Raw genomic sequence first — 18,894 nt, 5'->3', positions numbered from 1 at the left:
CCCTGCCAACACCTTGACTCTGGACTTTCCCCCACCCCTCACCAATATTTAAGTATTAATCTTTGCAATGTTTTATTAGTTTCAAAGACAAATAAATGGTACCACTTTTCAATACACACCTCTTTGATTTTTAAATCTTGATTTTGCATATCTCTGGGATTTTATTTCCTTTTAGATATCTAAAATGGATTCCAATAAATTGACAATATGAAATAACCATTCCAATCTAGCTATATGATTTCACTAGTTTTCTACAATGATTAAAAAAAAGATAAAAATATATTGAACTTTTAAACATTTTTAACTACTCATTCACTTACTGACAATCTACTGCCAACATTCTCTAAGATTATCACATGCTGCATGTTGTTTATTCCTAAAAGACAAAGCTAAACAACTGGGAACGACACATTTTAAAAACAAAGTAAATTTCTATTTATAGCATGTGAAAATAAGTCCCATATCCAGTAATCCAATTCATAATGTATTAAGGATTATGCTTTTTCAGTCAATTATTACGGATCTTCTTGTTGGAAACACGTAATTCTATAGTGTCCTAAAATGGTGTCATAAACTACTGGAGCACTATAGTACGTTAAAACAAAAATAGCCATGTAGGATTGCAACTGCTTCAAAAAACTCTTTCCTGGAGACAACAGCAAGGTCCATTTGTCCCCAAATTACTCTTTTGTTAATATACTTATCCTGTTAAAGGCCTCTTTTCCGTCTTCTCTTTCACTCATTTTTGTTGGTCTTTCCATGAGTTAAGACGTGAACTTTCATATTATTTGACTGAATAAACCTCTTGTGACAACTTTCAAAGGGACACACAAAACGTTTCTCCCCAGTGTGGATGCGGACATGTGTACGCAAATTGTAGTCCAGGGAAAAGCGTTTTCCACACCCCTCAAAAGTGCACTGAAATGGCTTCTCTCCAGTATGAACAAGAAAATGTCTTTTTAGTTTCGAACTCTCATTGAATGCTTTCCCACATTCTGCACATACGTGATCACGAGGACCATGGACAAGGAGATGCTTTCTCAGGGAAGCTCTATTCTTTACCTTTTTTGGGCATCCACTGTAAGGACAAACAATTCTTTCTGGAGCCTCATATTCCTTATTTCTTGCTGGCTTCTTTCTAGCAAATTCTGCAGACTGTTTAGGATTTGGTAGGTCAATGCTGGGTGCTCCTCCAGGAGGAAGCTTCTTGCCCATTACATACTCAGAATACTTAAGCTGTGAATTCTCTCTGACAATCTGTTGAGGAAGTTCTTGTTTTGCCCCTTTCTGTGCACATTTCAAGGATTTTTTCAGAAGTGAGCTTGCTGTAAGAACCTGTTGAGAAAGCTCTTGCTCTGATCCTTCTTCCAGGTATTTAAGGGACTTAAGTGAGTCTTCTTCCAGAATGGGTTCAGAAAACTCACCTCTTATTATGCATTCTATGTAACAGTCAGAGAAAGAGTCTTCTCCAACAACCAGATTGCTTGTCTCAAAGAGCACACCTTCATCTTCTAAGGCCCATGTTGTGTTGGGAAGTTTCTTCTGGACTGCCTGTAGCTTAGATGGCCTTCGCTTATCCCTCTTGAAGGGTCTTCTAGCCAGGCCTTTCTGGCCACAAGTCTTTGCCCTTTTCTTCAGTTGCTGGTCCATAGTGTCCTGTCTGCTTCTTCCTTGAATATTTGCACCAGGATATATCAATCACTTTTAAGTGACAGTGATCTCAGTAAGTTGTCTTCAGCAAACCTCCTTTGAGACAGTAACCTTTAGATAAAATATATTCCAATTTTAGAACCATTGTCAGAAAACGACCTCAAAAAATGGCCTCAAATTCACTTTTCACTAATGAAATGCTTCCATTTGTTTCTTCTCTGACAAACCCAAGAAAGTAAGAGAATGAACTGTAACATAGGCTGTATATCTTACAATACAAGGTAACTATATCTTACTGGGTATCCCCACAAATTATCTGAGCTCTCCAATTGACCACCTACTATTACTGGGCACTATGTGTTAGCCCTATTCTAGGCTACTCGTGGGTTGAGATTTATCAGTAAGTGGACATACAAAAAAAAAAAAAACCCAAAAAACAAAAAACTATGCCTCATGGTGTATACATTTTTGTGAATGTCACACATTAAAAGGTAAAGTGCTATACTGGGTGTCATTTGAATTCTGTTCCAGAAATCAGTATTATACTATGTTAACTAACAAAATTAAATGCTTCTCCCTCTTCCACACCCCCTGTTTGTGTTCTCTCTTGCTCTGTCTCTGTCAAATAAATAAAATCTTTGGGGGGGGGGAACCCTGAAAACGAAACAAAGAAGGTAAAGTGTACAGAATAAGCAAAGGGGCTGGTAGAAAGAAATCCAGAATTTTCAATAGGGAGCTCAGGCAGGCCTTGACTGAGGTACCAGCAGCTAAAACTAGAAGTGAAGGTCGCTTATTGTGTAATCCTGTTGTGAGATTCAAATTAAATAATGTTTACAAAGTACTTAGCACAGAGTTAATGCTGAATGGTTACATGAGCTAGTGTTATTTCACCTTTGTATTCATCTTTTAAGTTTATGTTGGGTCCTGGGATACACCAGATACTACTCTAGACCAAGGGTAGCATTTTTTTTTTTTTTAATTTAATAAAGAGCTTTAAGCTCTGTGGGCCCCATGGTCTATGCTGTAACTGTTCAACTCTGCTTTTGTTGCATGGAAGCTGCCACAGATGCTTCAAAGGAGGGGCGTGGCCGTGTTCCAAATAAAATAATGAGAGGCTGGATCTGCCCATGTGGTTTCTACTGCAGAAGATGGCGATTCAGAGGAAGAAACAAATGAAATCCATGCATTTCTATGCACAGGGGAATTTGGCCTTGAATACTTTCTTTTTTCTTAAAAATCTAAAAAGCAGCATTATAAAAGTTATACCATGAATATGTTATAGTCTGGGAACCTTTTGCTTAATGTTACAATTGTGTGCCTTATAGAAGTTCTCTTAACTTTGTCGAGATGTCCTGCTGTAGGAACAAAAATAAATCCTGTTTAAAAAGGAGTAAATGTGGGCGCCTGGGTGGCTCAGTGGGTTAAGCCGCTGCCTTCGGCTCAGGTCATGATCTCAGGGTCCTGGGATCGAGTCCAGTGTCGGGCTCTCTGCTCAGCAGGGAACCTGCTTCCTCCTCTCTCTCTCTGCCTACCGCTCTGCCTACTTGTAATCTCTCTCTGTCAAATAAATAAATAAAATCTTAAAAAAAAAAAAAAGGAGTAAATGTGAAAGTAGTGGAGAGAAAATTAACATCTTGAAAATATTTTTAAATAGCCATATTTAAAAATATCACCTCAAAAGAATCATGCTATTTACGTTTGGCAAAAACACACAGCATCAAAACACGTTTTTCAATGGCTATGGGGAGAGTCTGAAGTGCCTTCTTAAACATTTATATATAAAAATTTATAATAAATAAATGTTTTATGTAAATTAGTTTTAAAATAAATTATAAATAAAATACATTATGTATTTATATACAATACATAAATATTTTATATATATAAATTGCTAAGGGAAGAGTTTTGGATTTCTTCTTAAACATTTATATATATAATATATAAATGTTTTTATATAATATATACAAACATTTAAGAAAAAACTTAAAATACTCTTTTCTTTAGCAACTGAAAAGCATACTTTGTTTTGTTCCATGTATTCCCCCCCCAAAAGTAAATGGTAGGATCCTTTCTAGGTGTTTTTAAACGTGGCTACTTCAATGTATTTTCAAGCTGTATGGGGTATCTGGGTGGCTCAGTCAGTTGAGCCTCCATCTCTTGATTTTGGCTCAGGTCATCAATCAGGGTCATGAGATCAAGCCCTGGTGGGGCTCTGTGCTCAAGGTGGAGTCTGCTTAAGATTCTCTTCTGCTTTTCCCTCAACTCACACTCTTAACCAAACCAAACCAAACCAAAAATACAATATGTATTTTCAAGCTGTGTATGTATAATGTTAAATGGTAGAAGTATTATTTTCTTTTTATATTTTTTTAAAAAGATTGATTTATTTGACACAGAGACAGGAAGAGAGGGAACACAAGCAAGGGGAGTGGGAGAGGGAGAAGCAGGCTTCCCGCTGAGTAGGAAATCCTAATGCGGGGCTCCATTTCAGGAGCCTGGGATCCTGACCTGAGCGGAAGGCAGACACTTAACTACTGAGCCACGCAGGCACCCCGATTATTTAAGGGGGAAAAAAAAACGAGGTAAAATAAACCAGGAGACTATATTCAGGAAATTCGCCTAACAAAATCTTATTCTCCTAGCTAGAAATAATTCTTGACTCTTTAAAGGTATAATGAATGTAACATCTTTGGAGCAAAATCACTAGCAATCATTCTAAAGTTTGAGTAGAACAATATAACCCCTCCCACCCCATTCCATTTAGTCCATTTAAAGTAACTGCAATTTGATTGATTCCAGCTTTTCTCTCCAAATTTATTACATTTATTCTGGAGACAGAGATAGTATCTCCAGCTCTATTTATTTTTCAGCCATAATAAACTCTCCCTTCAATAAAGTGCCGTGCTCTTCCCTCTCAGTAAAATACTACCCACCCTCACTCCTCCTTTCCTTATTAGCTTGGGCACCTGCTTATTTCTCATCCATTATTTCTGATGTCTGCTTAAATAGCACCTCCTCGGGCAACCTTCCTTTGATTCGCTGGCTCATTTAGGTCCCAAAGCTCATTGTTTCCATAGCTTCCTATTTTATACTGAATGGAGTCTCTGGTATTGATTACTTAAGGTTTGACTTACCTAATGGACTTTAAGCTCTGCTAGGACAAGGTTCTCTTCTGTTTTATTCACAAGTCACAGGACTTAGTACATTTGTCTAATGAAGTGAAGGGATGAATATCCATTAATAATCATAATGATACTGATTTAGCAAACCTACAAAATTACTACAAAATTATGTGGGACTTTGAATACAGTATGGAAGTTTCTAAAAGTTGGTTATCAGTGATGCCAAGATGTTAATTAGATAGACACCTCTTACTGTATCAGGGCTGAAAGAGGTAGTCTCTTTATGAACTTATGTAGATCTTACTTTTCTAAGCTAGATTCTCATTTGCCAGATCTGAGCATTACAGCATTTCTTGCACAATATTCAAATTCATGAGAGTGATGTATAAAATTTAAATAGTAATTTAATAATTTATAACGGGAAAAATTCCTGTTTATATGACAAGTACATTCCAAGGTGGATATAACTCCTTGGAAAATGTACTGGGTAAACATGGAAAGAGAAAAATCTGGACGTTAAAAAATACATACTGGGTTGAGAGTAATATAATTTTCTATTTCTCAGACTGAGATGGAAGTACTTCCAAGGTGCATCATTTACTTAGTCATTTGACAAGTATTTAGTAGCAAACATTGTTCTAGGTACTGACCCTAAAGCATTAAAAAGATACTGAGGTCCTGGTTTTCATAAAGCTTTTATCTGTGTGAGATATAAATGTAAATAAACAAATTATTTGAAAAATGGTAAATAAAATAGTTGAAGGTTGAGAAAAAAGCTAGAAAATAAAACCAATTAAGGTGTGCTAGGGAAAGGAAATGATGAAGCCATCTTTAGAAAGAATGTCTGGAATGGCCTCCAAGGAGAGGCCTTAGGTGGAGATGGGAGAACAGTGTTCTTTCCGGGCTGCAGCAGGGAGTACAAAGGGATTAACTTGCTGCAGGACAAAGGAAGCCCTGTCTATTGCACACAGTGGCTAGAAGAGACCAGAGTGGTCTGAGATAAGGTTGAGGACCTCGCAGAATCCTGGGAGCCAGGGGAGCCATTTGCATTTCTTTCACAAACCAGTGGGAGCCATTACAGAGGTTTCTTTCAGACCAGGAAAAAGCCTGTTCTGGCTGAGGTTAAAATGATTCCTCAGGCTGGTGAGTGGAGAATAGACCTCAGGAGGCAAGGGTGAAAGCAGAAAATTCCCTAGGGCTATTTAGCAATCCAGAAAGAGTACAGTTTGTTTGGAGCAGGTGTTGGTAGCGGAGATGAAATGGCGGGAGAGAGGGAGAACAGAACCTTCTGAACCAGCGGGAGGATTAGATAAAGGGAGTAAGGCAAACAGAGGGGTCAATGAGTAAGTGGTCCTAGGTTTTCACTGCAGTAATTGAGCAGATGGTAGGGTCACTTGCAGAGATAACCAGAGGAGGGAAGAAAAGGGAAGACAGGTATACTCTCTTGATTTAATAATTTGAACATTTTAAGACTTGTAAAGAAAAGTGAACATTTTAATATAAACATTTTAAAGCAAAATAGATCCAGCCATTTGTTGCAGTGAAATACAATTTTTATATTTTTTTAAGCAAAATTTTAAGATTGCAGCTTTAAGGAAATTTCAACCAGGCATCTACTTTCAAGAAAAGGTCTTTACTTTTCTCCTTTCTTTCTTTTAAGAGTTTGAGGACAGTGGCCCAGAGCAGCTATAGTCAACGCGGTATCAACACTAGAAGTCTCCTGGCCAAGGTCCATTCCCCACTTGGTTCTAGGATAAAACGCTTCGCGTCCATGGTTTTCAAAACCTTTAACTCATGTTAAAAATACATTCTAAGGAGTGAACTCAATACCTTTCCTCCTAGATCTGAAAAAAAGCAAAGGTCCATGAAACAAGACTTACCTGTGCTACCAAGGTGCACTCTGGTACCTCCTATACCACGGGTTTCAAGTAAGAGCAAGAAGAAATGCTACTCGAGCCCCTACAGCAGCTGAAACCAGCCAGTTAGGCCCACCCTCTTTTTGATGGACACATTCAAATTAAGCTACTCCTACAGTTCAGCACCCAGCATTGATTAGTTTAGGAACAGCTCTATCAAACCTTCAAGGGTAGAGCTATCTGGTAGCAGTGGGCGTGGTGGCGGGTGTGGCTCTGCTCCGCCCAGGTTGGGGTAGGCCGCCTAGACCCGGCCTCTAGCGGTCACCTTCAGCCGAGAGCCTACCTTACGGGGTGACTCCTCCCTCTGCGCCTCAGTCTCAGGGCGCTGGGCCCTTACCACGTGGGCAAACCTCTGTGAACCGCAATCGCATAGCTTTCCCGTGTAGTAGGCACTCAGTAAATGTCTCTTGAACAAATGAAAGTAGGTATAATCGTATTTAAACAGTTACTTATCAATGAAATGAAAATCCAGAGGTAGAGGCAGTTTTACCCTCTAGAAGTAGTGGTTTACCTAAAAGCATACCACACCTTGCCCCGCACTTTCTCTTATCCTCCCCCAAACTCCAGTCCCCACCCCACTCTACCTCCAGTCCCAGAATTACTGCTTTTTCTTTTTCAGCCATTAATGTGACTGTTCATATCCCTAAAGGTAACACAACTCACTTTGAAGGCCGCGGTCAATCAACATTCGCCATTGGCTATGGTCTAGTGAAGTTTAATAGTTCGTGTAAGCACACAGACCATTACAACAAAAACCCAAATCAATGTTTAAATACCTCTTAAATTTTACTTGAAGCTGGTCTGCAATTCACATATATATCTGGGAACAGTTCTTCACACTATTTTTTTTTTAAATCTGTTTAGAATAATTATCAATTGTAATATCGGAAAGTAAAAGATTATTTCCAGGAGGGGAAATATGTAAACTGTTTTGCTACAGTATTTTCCTGTCATCTCCCTCAGTAGGCATACCAGATCCTCATCCACATGAAATTGAAATTACATAAAGCTTCCTTGCTCCTTACCTTGGAACATATTATTTGTAGATGAGTTTCTGAAGGCAGAGATTGTCAGAAACTACTTTTCTCCTGTTCTCTATGGTATGGTCTGTATAAACCGTACAGACAAGTTTTCAGTTCGGTTTTCAGCAGCCTTTTGGTTTTTTTTTTTGTTTTGTTTTGTTTTTTTTGGTGATAAAAATGTTAATGTTTTAGGTTTCAATAAAAACACCACTTCAAGAATCCTAATAGACAATTCTTTCCAAGCCTTTAAATGGCAGTGCCGTTGTTCTTTAAAAGTCCCCCTTCTCACTGTAGGTATCTCTCTTTCTCTTCCTCTTTCTAAGGAATCACCATTATTTATATATATGAATAAAAATATAAATAAGTGACATAATCCTTTATATATACTTTATATGTATAGATAATATATGTTAAATATATAAAACATGTTTTATATTAATATACAAATACAAATTATATAAAAATGATTGTATATCATTTATTTATATCTTTACTTAATATATAATTTATATATAAATGATGATGTGATATATAGAGAGAGAAAAATACACACATGAGCTGAAGCTGAAGATCCTCTCTTTCATTCACCCTTTTTTTAATCAGTCCCTTTACTGTCAAAACAGTGCATACAATCAGCTAGATTAATTTATAATACCTTCCTCACTACTGATTCAGTCTGTTCACTTGGTTTGTGCTGTCTGGAAACCGGAGACAACATATTTAGAAAAATCTAAATTTACATTTCACACTCCACCTTCTACATAAATTATTTTTGCTCCCATTTTGTTTTAGCTTTCCTAAAGAAGTAAACCAAAAGGAAGAACTCATCTGTTGTCATAAGATCTGAGCTTAAAGGCATATCTCCAACATGAGTTAGGGAACCAATTAAACCATGCGATAAAAGTGGGCTGCCTTTTGAAATTGGTACAAAGAGAATGGTGCAAGGAAACAAGTTAATCTTTTGGATTCCTGGAACTTTAGTCATAGCAATTCTACAAATAACATCCTGGCTACTTTTTAAAAGTTGTAATTTGAAAATTTATTTCTGTCTTACAAACCAATATTTTCCTTAAAAATCTTAGAATATGAAAACTATTAATATGCTTTTATTTAATTTTTTTCCCCAGACAGACCATGGTTCTAGGCCCGGAGGGTATGTATTCCTGGCCTTTCTGGAGTTTGCAAGGTGAAGTTGCATGGCAGGAACTAGAGTGAGGCAAATAACTGGCAGTTTTCCCTGCAGCAAAATTTAAAGAATGCCAAAAAATTCAGTTATTAGAATTAATGAAAGTTTAATGAAATAGTTCTTAATGAAATACTTTTAAAAGTAAAAATTAGTGAGGGGCTCCTCAGTGGCTGAGTCAGTTAGGCATCCAACTCTTGATTTCAGTTCAAGCCATTATCTCAGGGTCCTGGGATCCAGCCCCATCTGGGTGGGGCTCTGTACCTGGCCGGAGTCTGTTTGAGATTCTCTCCCTCTGCCCCTCCCCCCACATAAGCTCTCTGTCTTTCTCTAAAAATAAATAAATAAATCTTTAAAAAAAAACAAAAAACAAAAATTAGTGCAATAATCCATGGTAAACAAATATAAAAATTCAAATAAAGACAAAAAACTGAATAATCATGCTTTGTAAATGTAAAATGAATGCAGCTATTGTTAGGACAAGGAGGGGTGGGTATTTGGTATTATGGGAGTCCATAACAGGAAGCTGTAACGGAATCTGGAAGTTCAGGGAAGGTTCCCTAGAGCTGCTATGATCTGAAGGCAGATCAGAAGGCCAAATCCCCCCACTCGCCTTAACAAAAGAGGAAATAGCTATGTAAGGAAGGAGAGCAAGCAGGGTTATACAGTGCCAGACTCCCAATAGAAGTTAAATCTTCATCCCAAGAACAGTGGGAATGGACTGTTCCAAGAAAGCATGCTTCATACCTAAGTGCATATTAAAGTTAAACTTGTAAACTTTGTTTTATTGTTGGAGCTTCAGTCTATCCGTTACCTCCTAATAGTAATTGAATGCTTTACATACATTTACTCATTTCATCTAAAAACCAAATTTTTAAAATGATTATCATTACTATTATTATTATCATCATCGTTTCATTTATATTTAAAAACGATAACTCTGGGGGTGTCTGGGTGGCTCAGATGGTTAAGCATCTGCCTTGGGCTCAGGTCATGAACTCCAGGTCCTGGGATTGAGCCCCGCATCAGGCTCCTGGCTCAGTGAGGAGTCTGGTTCTCCCTCTCCCCCTGCCTTTCTCCCTGCTCAATGCTCTCTCTCTCTCTCTCTATCTCTCTTTCTCAAATGAATAAATAAAAATCTTAACAAAATGATAACTCTGAAGCACCAAGAAAGAAAGTAAGTAAACTAAGTAGCTGAACTCAGATTAGAACTCAAGGGTACAACACCTGTTAGAACAGCCTGCATCAAAAAGACAAGAGATTAACAAACCCTGGGTCAGAGATACCCTTGTGCACTATGGCTGGGCTTGTAAATTGCTGTAGCCACTGTGGAAAACAGTATGGAGATTCCTTAAAAAATTAAAAATAGAACTACCATATGATCCAGCAGTTTCATTTCTAGAAATATATCCAAGGGAAATGAAAATATTACCTTGAAAAGATAATCTGTACCCTTACTTTCATAGTATTATTCACAATAACCAAGATTTGGAAATAACCCAAGTGTTTATAGATGGATGAATGGATAAAGAAGTGGTATGTGTATATAAATGGAATATTATTCAATTATAAAAAAACAAGGAAACCCTATCATTGGCAACAACATGAATGGAACTTGAAGGCATTATGTTAAGTGAAATAAGAGAAAGACAAATACTGTATGATAGCACTTAAATATGAAATATTTAAAGAATAAAAAGGAAAGGAAAAGAAAAAGAGATCAGACTTTGGTTACCAGAGCCAGAGGTTGAGAGGAGGAAGAATTGGAAGAAGGTGATCAAAAGGTACAAACTTTCTGTTATAAGATAAAATACTAGCAATGTAACATATGACATGATAACTATAGTTAACACTGATCTATGGGGAAGTTAAGAGAGTAAATCCTGAGAGTTCTCATCACAAGAGGAAATTTTTCTTCCCTTCTTTCCTTTCTTTTCTTTTTATTGTATCTATATGAGAAGATGGATGTTAGCTAATCCTGTTGTGGAAACCATTTCACAATGATGTAAATCAAATCATCATGTTGTACATCTTCAACTTGTTCAGTGATATATGCTAATTATTTATTAATGAAACCACAAAAAAGAAAACCTCGTGTGCTTAATTCTTTGAGATACAGCATTTTATCTTATATTATGGCATTTTAGAGATGCCATGATTGTATCTTTTATAAAAAGTCTCTTGCACTATTATTTTCTATCATTTATAATGCCTGTTTACATACTTATTTGATCTTGATAGAAACCTTATGAATTGTTGCTACCCATTTCACAGATAAGGAAATAGAAAGTCAGTAATGACAAGTGCCTTCTTCAAAGCACTGCAGTTATTAGTTTATGGGCCAAAGTTTAGACCCTAAGTCTTGCTGTCTTGACATAAAGTTTAAAGGTAAGGTTAATTTTGTCAAGTTCATTCAGTCAGTTGTTTAAAGAGCTTCTGAAATGTATTTTTATTTTTATTTTTAAAACATTTTATTTATTTATTTGGCAGACAGAATCACAAGTAGACAGAGAGGCAGGCAGAGAGAGAGGAGGAAGCAGGCTCCCTGCAGAGCAGAGAGCTTGATACGGGGTGTGATCCCAGGACCCTGAGATCATGACCTGAGCCGAAGGCAGAGGCTTTAACCCACTGAACCACCCTGGCGCCCCTCTGAAATGTATTTTTAGAGTTTCTCTATCAAAAACAACAACAACAAAAATCTATTTAATAATATTTATGTTTCTCCTTAGAATTTGAGGTCTTAGTAGATTATTTTAAGAAGGCATACTAAGGCATATTTTGACTCTGTACTTTTTTTATTGTGATATAACTAATATATAACATTATATTAGTTTCAGGTATACAGAATGATGCTATATATAGAAAGTGAAATGATCACTGCAATGAATCCAGTTAACATCCTTTACCACAAAGTTACATTTTTTTTCTTGGGATGACAACTTTTAAGATTTACTTTCTTAGCAACTTTCAGATATACAATATATTATTAGTAGTATTAAAGTCACCAGACTGTACATTACATCCCCAGGTCTTATTTATTTTATAACTGGAAATTGTGCCTTTTCACCCACTTCACTCAGAAGTAGCAGGTAGAGGGTGATAGAAGAAATGGGTGAAGGTGGACTCTACTTTTTTTTTTTTTAATCTAAGTGGAAGCTGTTTGATGCTTCGCGATGACAAGAATGAGACTTGTCATCATAGTGTCATACATTTCATCAGTCTTCATGCTCTTTAGGTGAAAGCTATAACCACACAAATATTGTCATGTTTCATTTTCTCTGGGAAAATTCAGCTGTGGGCCTAAGTGCGGGACCTTAAGGCTATTTTTTTAAGGCTATTTTTCAAACTGCATATTCTCTTGGACCTTTGGCAATAATTTTTTAATGTTATTTGGCAGTTTCATAAGATCCTTTTTTCCTCTTAAGAAGATACTATTCATATAACCTCCCTTCCTACTGGAGAACCTATTAAAATTGGGTTCATATGAAGAAAATTTTCAGGGCTCCCTCCAACTTATATTAGATCCTCTCTTATCCTTTCCAAATAAATAAATAAATAAATAAATAAATAAATAAATATTTTTTTCAAGTTCACAAAATCCCAATTCTTTAATGAATAAGCTTAATGCCCAGTAACTTTAAAAACAGCAGCTCACATTGGCCAAAGATTAAAAACAGTAAAGAACAGAAACAGTGCTATCTTGACAAAGGGAAGAGTAGATCTGTGGCTTTCTCTTACAATTAATGGATTTGAGTGTAATTTGGAAGTGAAATGGTATTTGATACCAATGTGATAAAGACCTAGGAAAGACCAGTGATGGGTGAGGTCCTTACTGTATAATGTTCCATGGGCTTTCACGTTAGTTGTTTCTATTTAAATAGAAGGACAGAGATAAAGAACAAGGTTATCCCCAAACAATCCCATAAAAGAGGTTAAAAATTTTTTTTTAAGAAGGAAAAAGCGGGAAGGGAAGCTTCCTGGGCATGACACCATTTGCAAGGTCACAACGAACACCCCAACGAAGGGCAGATCTTTTCTTCTCAGTTGGCACCAAGTAATTGTTTGGAACATAGATGTGCTGAGGTTTGGACTGGGGTTCTGCTCGAGAAAGCATCTGCTCTCTGACACCCCAGCGTAACTCCTTTCTATGATCCTCACCAGGTAACCTCATTGAGTCCCAGTCTCGTTTGTACTCAAAATATCGGGCTACCCGGTCTATCTTGCCTCGGTTTCTGTTCAGCTGGTCCAGCCTTGGGAGGATAAAGGACTTGGGTCGGCTGGCAACAATCAGGTCTTGTTCATAAGCCGGAGGGCCCATTTCTTCTCTTTGTAGATAGCAAATGAGCTGATCTTGAGAAATTCCTTGGTACTCATGTGGTAGATTAAGTTTTTGTGAAATGTCAGCTGGGGATTCCCGGTCTTCATGGCACTGTGGACTCATCAGCCTTTGTCTTAAGTCCCAGAGATCCATATCACTCTCTGTACCAGACTCTGATTCACTGATAATCGACTCGTCAGTCACTAATACTTCCCCATCTGGTTTCTTTCGCAACACCTTTCTCTTCATCACTGGCTTTCGGAGTCTTTGGGAGGCCTCGGAGACTGTTTCTGAAGTGGCATTACTTTCTATGTGTGGGTACTGCTGGCGCATAGGAAAAGCACGTCGCTTTCCTGGGGTTACTGAAGCTTTACTGTACGGATCATACTGGATAGGCTGGCCATCTCTCCTGATATCTCCCTCACCCTGCCCTGCACAGATACGGGTAAAAGCTGTAACAGCTGCCAACATTCGTTCTTCTGGATCCATATTGGCCCATTTTTGTCCATCGGGTCCCATGAGTTCCTCCATTGGCTCCCCTTCACTGTAGGACCTTCTTTTTTCTGCCATCAAAATTGCTTAGAGTGGGAAAATCTTGACTTCAGGCTTATTTCTAATATGAAGTACAATCATTGATAAGTTTCATCAATCAGGCTAGTCTACTGTAGCACCTTATTTCAGTGTACCTCCACTGCCATTAGTTTTCAAGTTAAAGAAAAACCTTCCCCGCCAAGGTCCCTTCGCCGCACCGAGTTAGCTAAGCTCCGCAGGCTTCCGTTAGTGTCCAATAAATAAATATTTAAAAAAAAAAAATTGAGTCAACCACAGATCCATGGTCTTTGAAAAAACTTACTTATTTATTTATTTGACAGACGGAGATCACAAATAGGCAGAAAGGCAGGCAGAGAGAGAGGAAGGGAAGCAAGCTCCCTGCTGAGCAGGGAGCCTGATGGCGGGGGGGCTCAATCCCAGGACCCTGAGATCATGTCCTGAGCCGAAGGCAGAGGCTTTAACCCACTGAGCCACCCAGGCGCCCCTGAAAAAACTTTTATTTGGAGATACTTTTGGATTTTTAGAAGATTTGCTAAGATGATACAAAGAGTTCTCATATATCCTTTCACCCAGCTTCCCCTGATGTTAACGTCTTACATAACCAATGCACATTTTGTACAATTAAGAAATCAACATTGTTACAATACTGTTAAAATTTTTTACTTGGACCTCACCAGTTTTTCTGCTAATCTGCTTTAAAAAAAATCCATTCTAGGATCCAGTCCAGATGCTATTTTGGATTTAGGATATGGTTAATGACCAAAAATGAGTTCCACAATCTAATTCCAGTTCCAGCCCAGAAAATGCAATGTATGTTATGGGATAACCTAATACCACTCCTCTTTTAAAATTCAACACCAATCCTGATTCCAAGTTTATATCTCTTTCAAGACGCAAGTCAAGAATCACACCTCTCAGAAAATCTTTTGGAAACTCAGTGCCATCTCTCTCTCTCTATAGAATTACCTTGGCTTTTAGAAATATATTCTATTTCACATAATCAGCTATTTAACATTACCTTTAGCGATCTTTCGAATCTGTAATATAGTAAGCGGAAAACCTGTAAAAATGCACATTTGTAGAAGAGAAAATCATTATGGCACATTGATTCTCCAGGCTTTTTAAAGTCTGTATACTCTAATTACAAAAACTGTAGAAGATTTTGGTTACTGTTTTGTATTGTTTTTGAAGAAGTGAAAATAAATGGTGAAGTTTAACATACAAGTAATATTGGTTCTGCCTTATTTGGAAAAGAAAAATATATAAAAGAGCTAGTTGTGGGGTATACAATCATGTATAGTCTTTTTTTTTTTTTTGAATTTTCAGATCTAAATGTATTTTGTTCAGACTGTGAGCTGGAACCCATTAGTGAGTAGACCAGCATTTAAAAAAATATATTTATTTATTTGACAGAGATCACAAGTAGGCAGAGAGGCAGGCAGAGAGAGAGAGGGAGAAGCAGGCTACTTGCTGAGCAAAGAGCCTCATGTGGGGCTTGATCCCAGGACCCTGAGATCATGACCTGAGCTGAAGGCAGAGGCTTAACCCACTGAGCCACTTAGGCACCCCTAGACCAGCATTTTGTTACTCAAAAAAGTTCAAAAAGTGTAGCTCTAAATAATTTGTTTATATTTTTCATTAGAAATGGATCAAAATGGGTAAAGGTGTGAGCATCAGAGATTCAGACAGTCTTTAACTTGGAACTCAAATATTTTATTTATTTATTTTTTGAGCTAAAAAAAATCCCAAAGATGCTTTAAAATAAGTTGGTTTAGATAATCTACTTTATATAAATAAACAGGGCAGGTCCTCAGTTTTCCAGTTATACTTTACTCCCCTTCCACAAGAAAGTACAGCAGGAATGAACAATATAGAGTTATGTTTCTGGTCACATCCATCTTTTTAACTGGCATCATTAAATTTTTTTTTTAAAGATTTTATTTATTTTATTTATTTGTCAGAGAGAGAGAATGAGAGTGAGCACAGGCAGACAGAGTGGCAGGCAGGGTCAGAGGGAGAAGGAGGCTCCCCGCCGAGCAAGGAGCCCGATGTGGGACTCGATCCCAGGACGCTGGGATCATGACCTGAGCTGAAGGCAGCTGCTTAACCAACTGAGCCACCCAGGCGTCCCTCATTAAATATTTTTTATAAAGTCTGTTCACATGATAGAAAGACATACAATATACCAGAGCAGAGACCAGAAATAGACCTGTATGCCTGGGATAACCTGACTGACCTGTGTCCTCCCCTAAATTCTTATGCTGAAATCTAACACCTAGTGTGATGGCCCTGGGAGGCAGAACATTTAGAAGGTAATTAGGTTATGAAGGTACTCACAAATAAGGTTGGTGCCCTTTTAAGAAGTGAGAGGTGGTTCATTCTCTTTCTACACCGTGAAGATAGAATGAAAGGTTGGCAGTCTGCCTCAGAGAACAGGCTCTCACTGGAACCAACCATGTGAATACCATGATCTTGACTTCCAGCCTCCAGAAGTATGAGAAATAAATTTCTCCTAAGGTGGCTTATCACCTTAGCCACCCATTATACGGTATTTTGTTAGAGCAGCCGGAATTGACTAGGGTACTGACTCATAACAAAGGTGGCCACGAGAAAAGCCTAGTGTTTCCAAAATCAATGCTGAGACTACTGGTTATCTATGTGGGGAAAAAAAAGAATTTTCACCTGTAATTCATACTGCACACAAAGAGAAGTTCCAGATTATAGCTGTAATTATGGATTGTAGGTGTAATTGAGAAAGGTAAAAATAATACAACTTTAAGAAGGAAATAGGAAAGCGACTCTTGATTTCTCCTCAGATCATGATCGGGCAGGTGAGTTCAAGCCCTTATGGCGCTCTGTGCTCAGTGGAGAGTCAGGTTGAGATTCTCTAGCTCTATTTCTCTCCCCACCCCCCACGCATGCACGAGCACTCTCTCTCTCTCAGAAAAGAAGATTGAATATAAAGAAAAAAAATGATAAATTGGATGAGATTGAAATTATGAAATTTTATTAAAAGGCACCAGTGAAAGAATAGGGCCCACCACAGTGACCTTTTAAAAAGGTAAATGAAATGCTACTTCCTCCAATGGCTTTCCATCTCCTTTAGAAAAAATTCAAATGCCTTCCTATCTTAGGAGGCAGCCAGTGGTATGGCCTGTACCCACCATCTCCTGTCTCAGCTGCGCTCATTTTTCCTCAAGTCCAACCTTCCTTCCTTGTTCTACAACCATGCCAGGACCACTGACAGGATTTTTGCACTTGTTTTTCTTCTGTCTGAAATTCTCTATTCAGATTATCACAAGCCTGGTTCTTGGCTTCATTCTGGTTTCAGCTTCAGTGGTTGGTTGGGACCAGTGTACATAAATTTTCTCAAATTCTATCGTATGTTCATGATTTGTTTTCTTTGTATTAACCTCCCTTGTGCTGGCAAAAGTAGAAAAGAGAGGCAGCTTAGGACCAAATTTTAATTGCTCCACTTTGAAGCACAGACTCTAAATAGCAAAGGGCAAAAGAGAAAGTAAGTAGAATTTCTCCGGAGTACTCACCAAGTTTCTTCACTTCTACTGTCCCCCCCCACCCTTGGGTGAATATGGAAATTAATGGCAGAGGTTTCTGGGTGTATTTTTACTCTTTTCTACAGAAGGAGCCAAGAAATTACTGCTATGGTAGGATTCTAAAAGTGTTTCTTGCTGGCCCAAGCCAGGAGTCCTTTGAGCCTGGGAATGGGTCTCAGATGTGCCTTTCTGGGTTAGAATCACTTGAAGTCTCTAGGATGGGATTTCTCCTTTCCCCAGCTTCTAGAGTTTTACCCAGAAAAGTCCATCATAAAATTTAAGAGAAAAAAGTATTTTTTTTTAAAGATTTTATTTATTTATTTGAGAGAGAGAGACAGTGAGAGAGAGCATGAGCGAGGAGAAGGTCAGAGAGCGAAGCAGACTCCCCATGGAGCTGGGAGCCCGATGTGGGACTCGATCCCGGGACTCCAGGATCACGCCCTGAGCCACCCAGGCGTCCCAAGAGAAAAAAGTATTTTAAGAAATTGTCATAAAATAGATTTCTCAAACCCCAAGGGAAAATAATTTTAGCTCTGATAACTGGAGGGACCATACTCTTGAATCCCCTTTTTGGAGCTCTTCTCCATGTGAACCCACTCTCCTATTTCTTGACCAGCATCATATTCTTACCCTCTGAGTCCTGTGAATTAAATCTCCTCAATGTTCCTAAATATTCTTTCCTTTCTATGTCTGTGCCTTGTATGTGCTTTCTCTATCTACAGTACTCTTTGGGTTCCATTTCAGGATGTTGAATTGCCTTTTTGTTTATTTGATAACTTCCTCCTTTGAGTATTTTCAGACAGAGAGTAAATTGTATATTTAATATCCTTTCATCATTGCCTTTTTTATTATTTCTAATGACATTGAACGGCTTATCCTTTCTGAAACTAAGGGGGCTCTGGGCATTTATGTCCCCTCTATGTAAGTGCCAAGACTTCTAAACTGAGACTCTGCAGCCACTCTTTGGTCTTTCTAATCCGTTATTTCTATGACGACCACTTATTTTACTGAACACTGATGAGATGATATATTTTATCTCTGTGACAATTTTGAATAGGTCCTAAAGCATACCAACCCCCATCCCCCCCAAAGTACAAAGTCATTTAGTATGCTTTTTGAAGTCCTCCCTCCCTAGTCTGGTTCTAACTACTTCTTCTCTTTTCCCCCTCTACATATTAAACTATTCCAGAGGTCTTCTATCTGTAGTGTCTTGTCTAAATGTGTTCTACTGCTTATCATGAGCTAAGAAGGGTTTTCACATTTTTAAATTATTGGACAGAAAATCAAAAGAAAAGTAATATATTCTGACATTGAAGATTATGTGAAACTAAAAGTTCATTAACCATGAACTAAATATTGTTGGAATAGACCCATGCCCATTCCCTTGCCATTGGATATGGCTACTTTGTGTATTCTGGCAGAGTTGAATCATTGTGACATAAAACCTAAAATATTTATTATGTGGTCTTTTACAAAAAAGTTAACTGACCCCATGAACTATTCTGTTTTGCCTGAATAGGGCTGGTTCATTTTCAAAATTCTTCTGTGCTTATATATATACTTAGTACTAAGTCAGT

At 37.9% G+C, this 18,894-nt stretch overlaps 2 protein-coding genes across 3 annotated transcripts; both read right to left on the bottom strand.

The window, feature by feature from the left end:
• Nucleotides 1-279: 279 nt before the first annotated feature.
• Nucleotides 280-6,765, bottom strand: ZFP42 (ZFP42 zinc finger protein). Of its 2 annotated transcripts, XM_044268225.1 has the most exons (3): nucleotides 6,653-6,765; nucleotides 4,785-4,860; nucleotides 280-1,761 (listed from the first exon to the last, which is right to left on the bottom strand). In XM_044268225.1, exon 3 carries the CDS (start codon nucleotides 1,648-1,650, stop codon nucleotides 736-738), a length of 915 nt encoding a protein of 304 aa, XP_044124160.1. In that variant the 5' UTR covers nucleotides 1,651-1,761; nucleotides 4,785-4,860; nucleotides 6,653-6,765; the 3' UTR covers nucleotides 280-735. The 2 variants fall into 2 exon arrangements, with proteins under 2 accessions (XP_044124160.1, XP_044124161.1); XM_044268226.1 differs by lacking the exon at nucleotides 4,785-4,860.
• A 5,818-nt stretch (nucleotides 6,766-12,583) lies between these two features.
• Nucleotides 12,584-13,943, bottom strand: LOC122919288 (hydrolethalus syndrome protein 1-like). The gene is made up of 2 exons (XM_044268224.1): nucleotides 13,883-13,943; nucleotides 12,584-13,767 (listed from the first exon to the last, which is right to left on the bottom strand). The coding sequence occupies exon 2, from the start codon at nucleotides 13,740-13,742 to the stop codon at nucleotides 12,840-12,842; it is 903 nt and encodes a 300-aa protein (XP_044124159.1). The 5' UTR covers nucleotides 13,743-13,767; nucleotides 13,883-13,943; the 3' UTR covers nucleotides 12,584-12,839.
• Nucleotides 13,944-18,894: the final 4,951 nt, after the last annotated feature.

This window comes from Neovison vison, chromosome 11 (genome assembly GCF_020171115.1).
Source record: "Neovison vison isolate M4711 chromosome 11, ASM_NN_V1, whole genome shotgun sequence".
Lineage (NCBI taxonomy): Eukaryota > Metazoa > Chordata > Mammalia > Carnivora > Mustelidae > Neogale > Neogale vison.
The sequence above is the reverse complement of the archived record's forward strand: the minus strand, read 5'-3'. Positions and strand labels throughout refer to the sequence as shown.

Bases quoted from the DNA above. Each gene is read 5' to 3' on its own strand.
- ZFP42 (XM_044268225.1), bottom strand. From the start codon at position 1,650: ATGGACCAGCAACTGAAGAAAAGGGCAAAGACTTGTGGCCAGAAAGGC.
- LOC122919288 (XM_044268224.1), bottom strand. From the start codon at position 13,742: ATGGAGGAACTCATGGGACCCGATGGACAAAAATGGGCCAATATGGAT.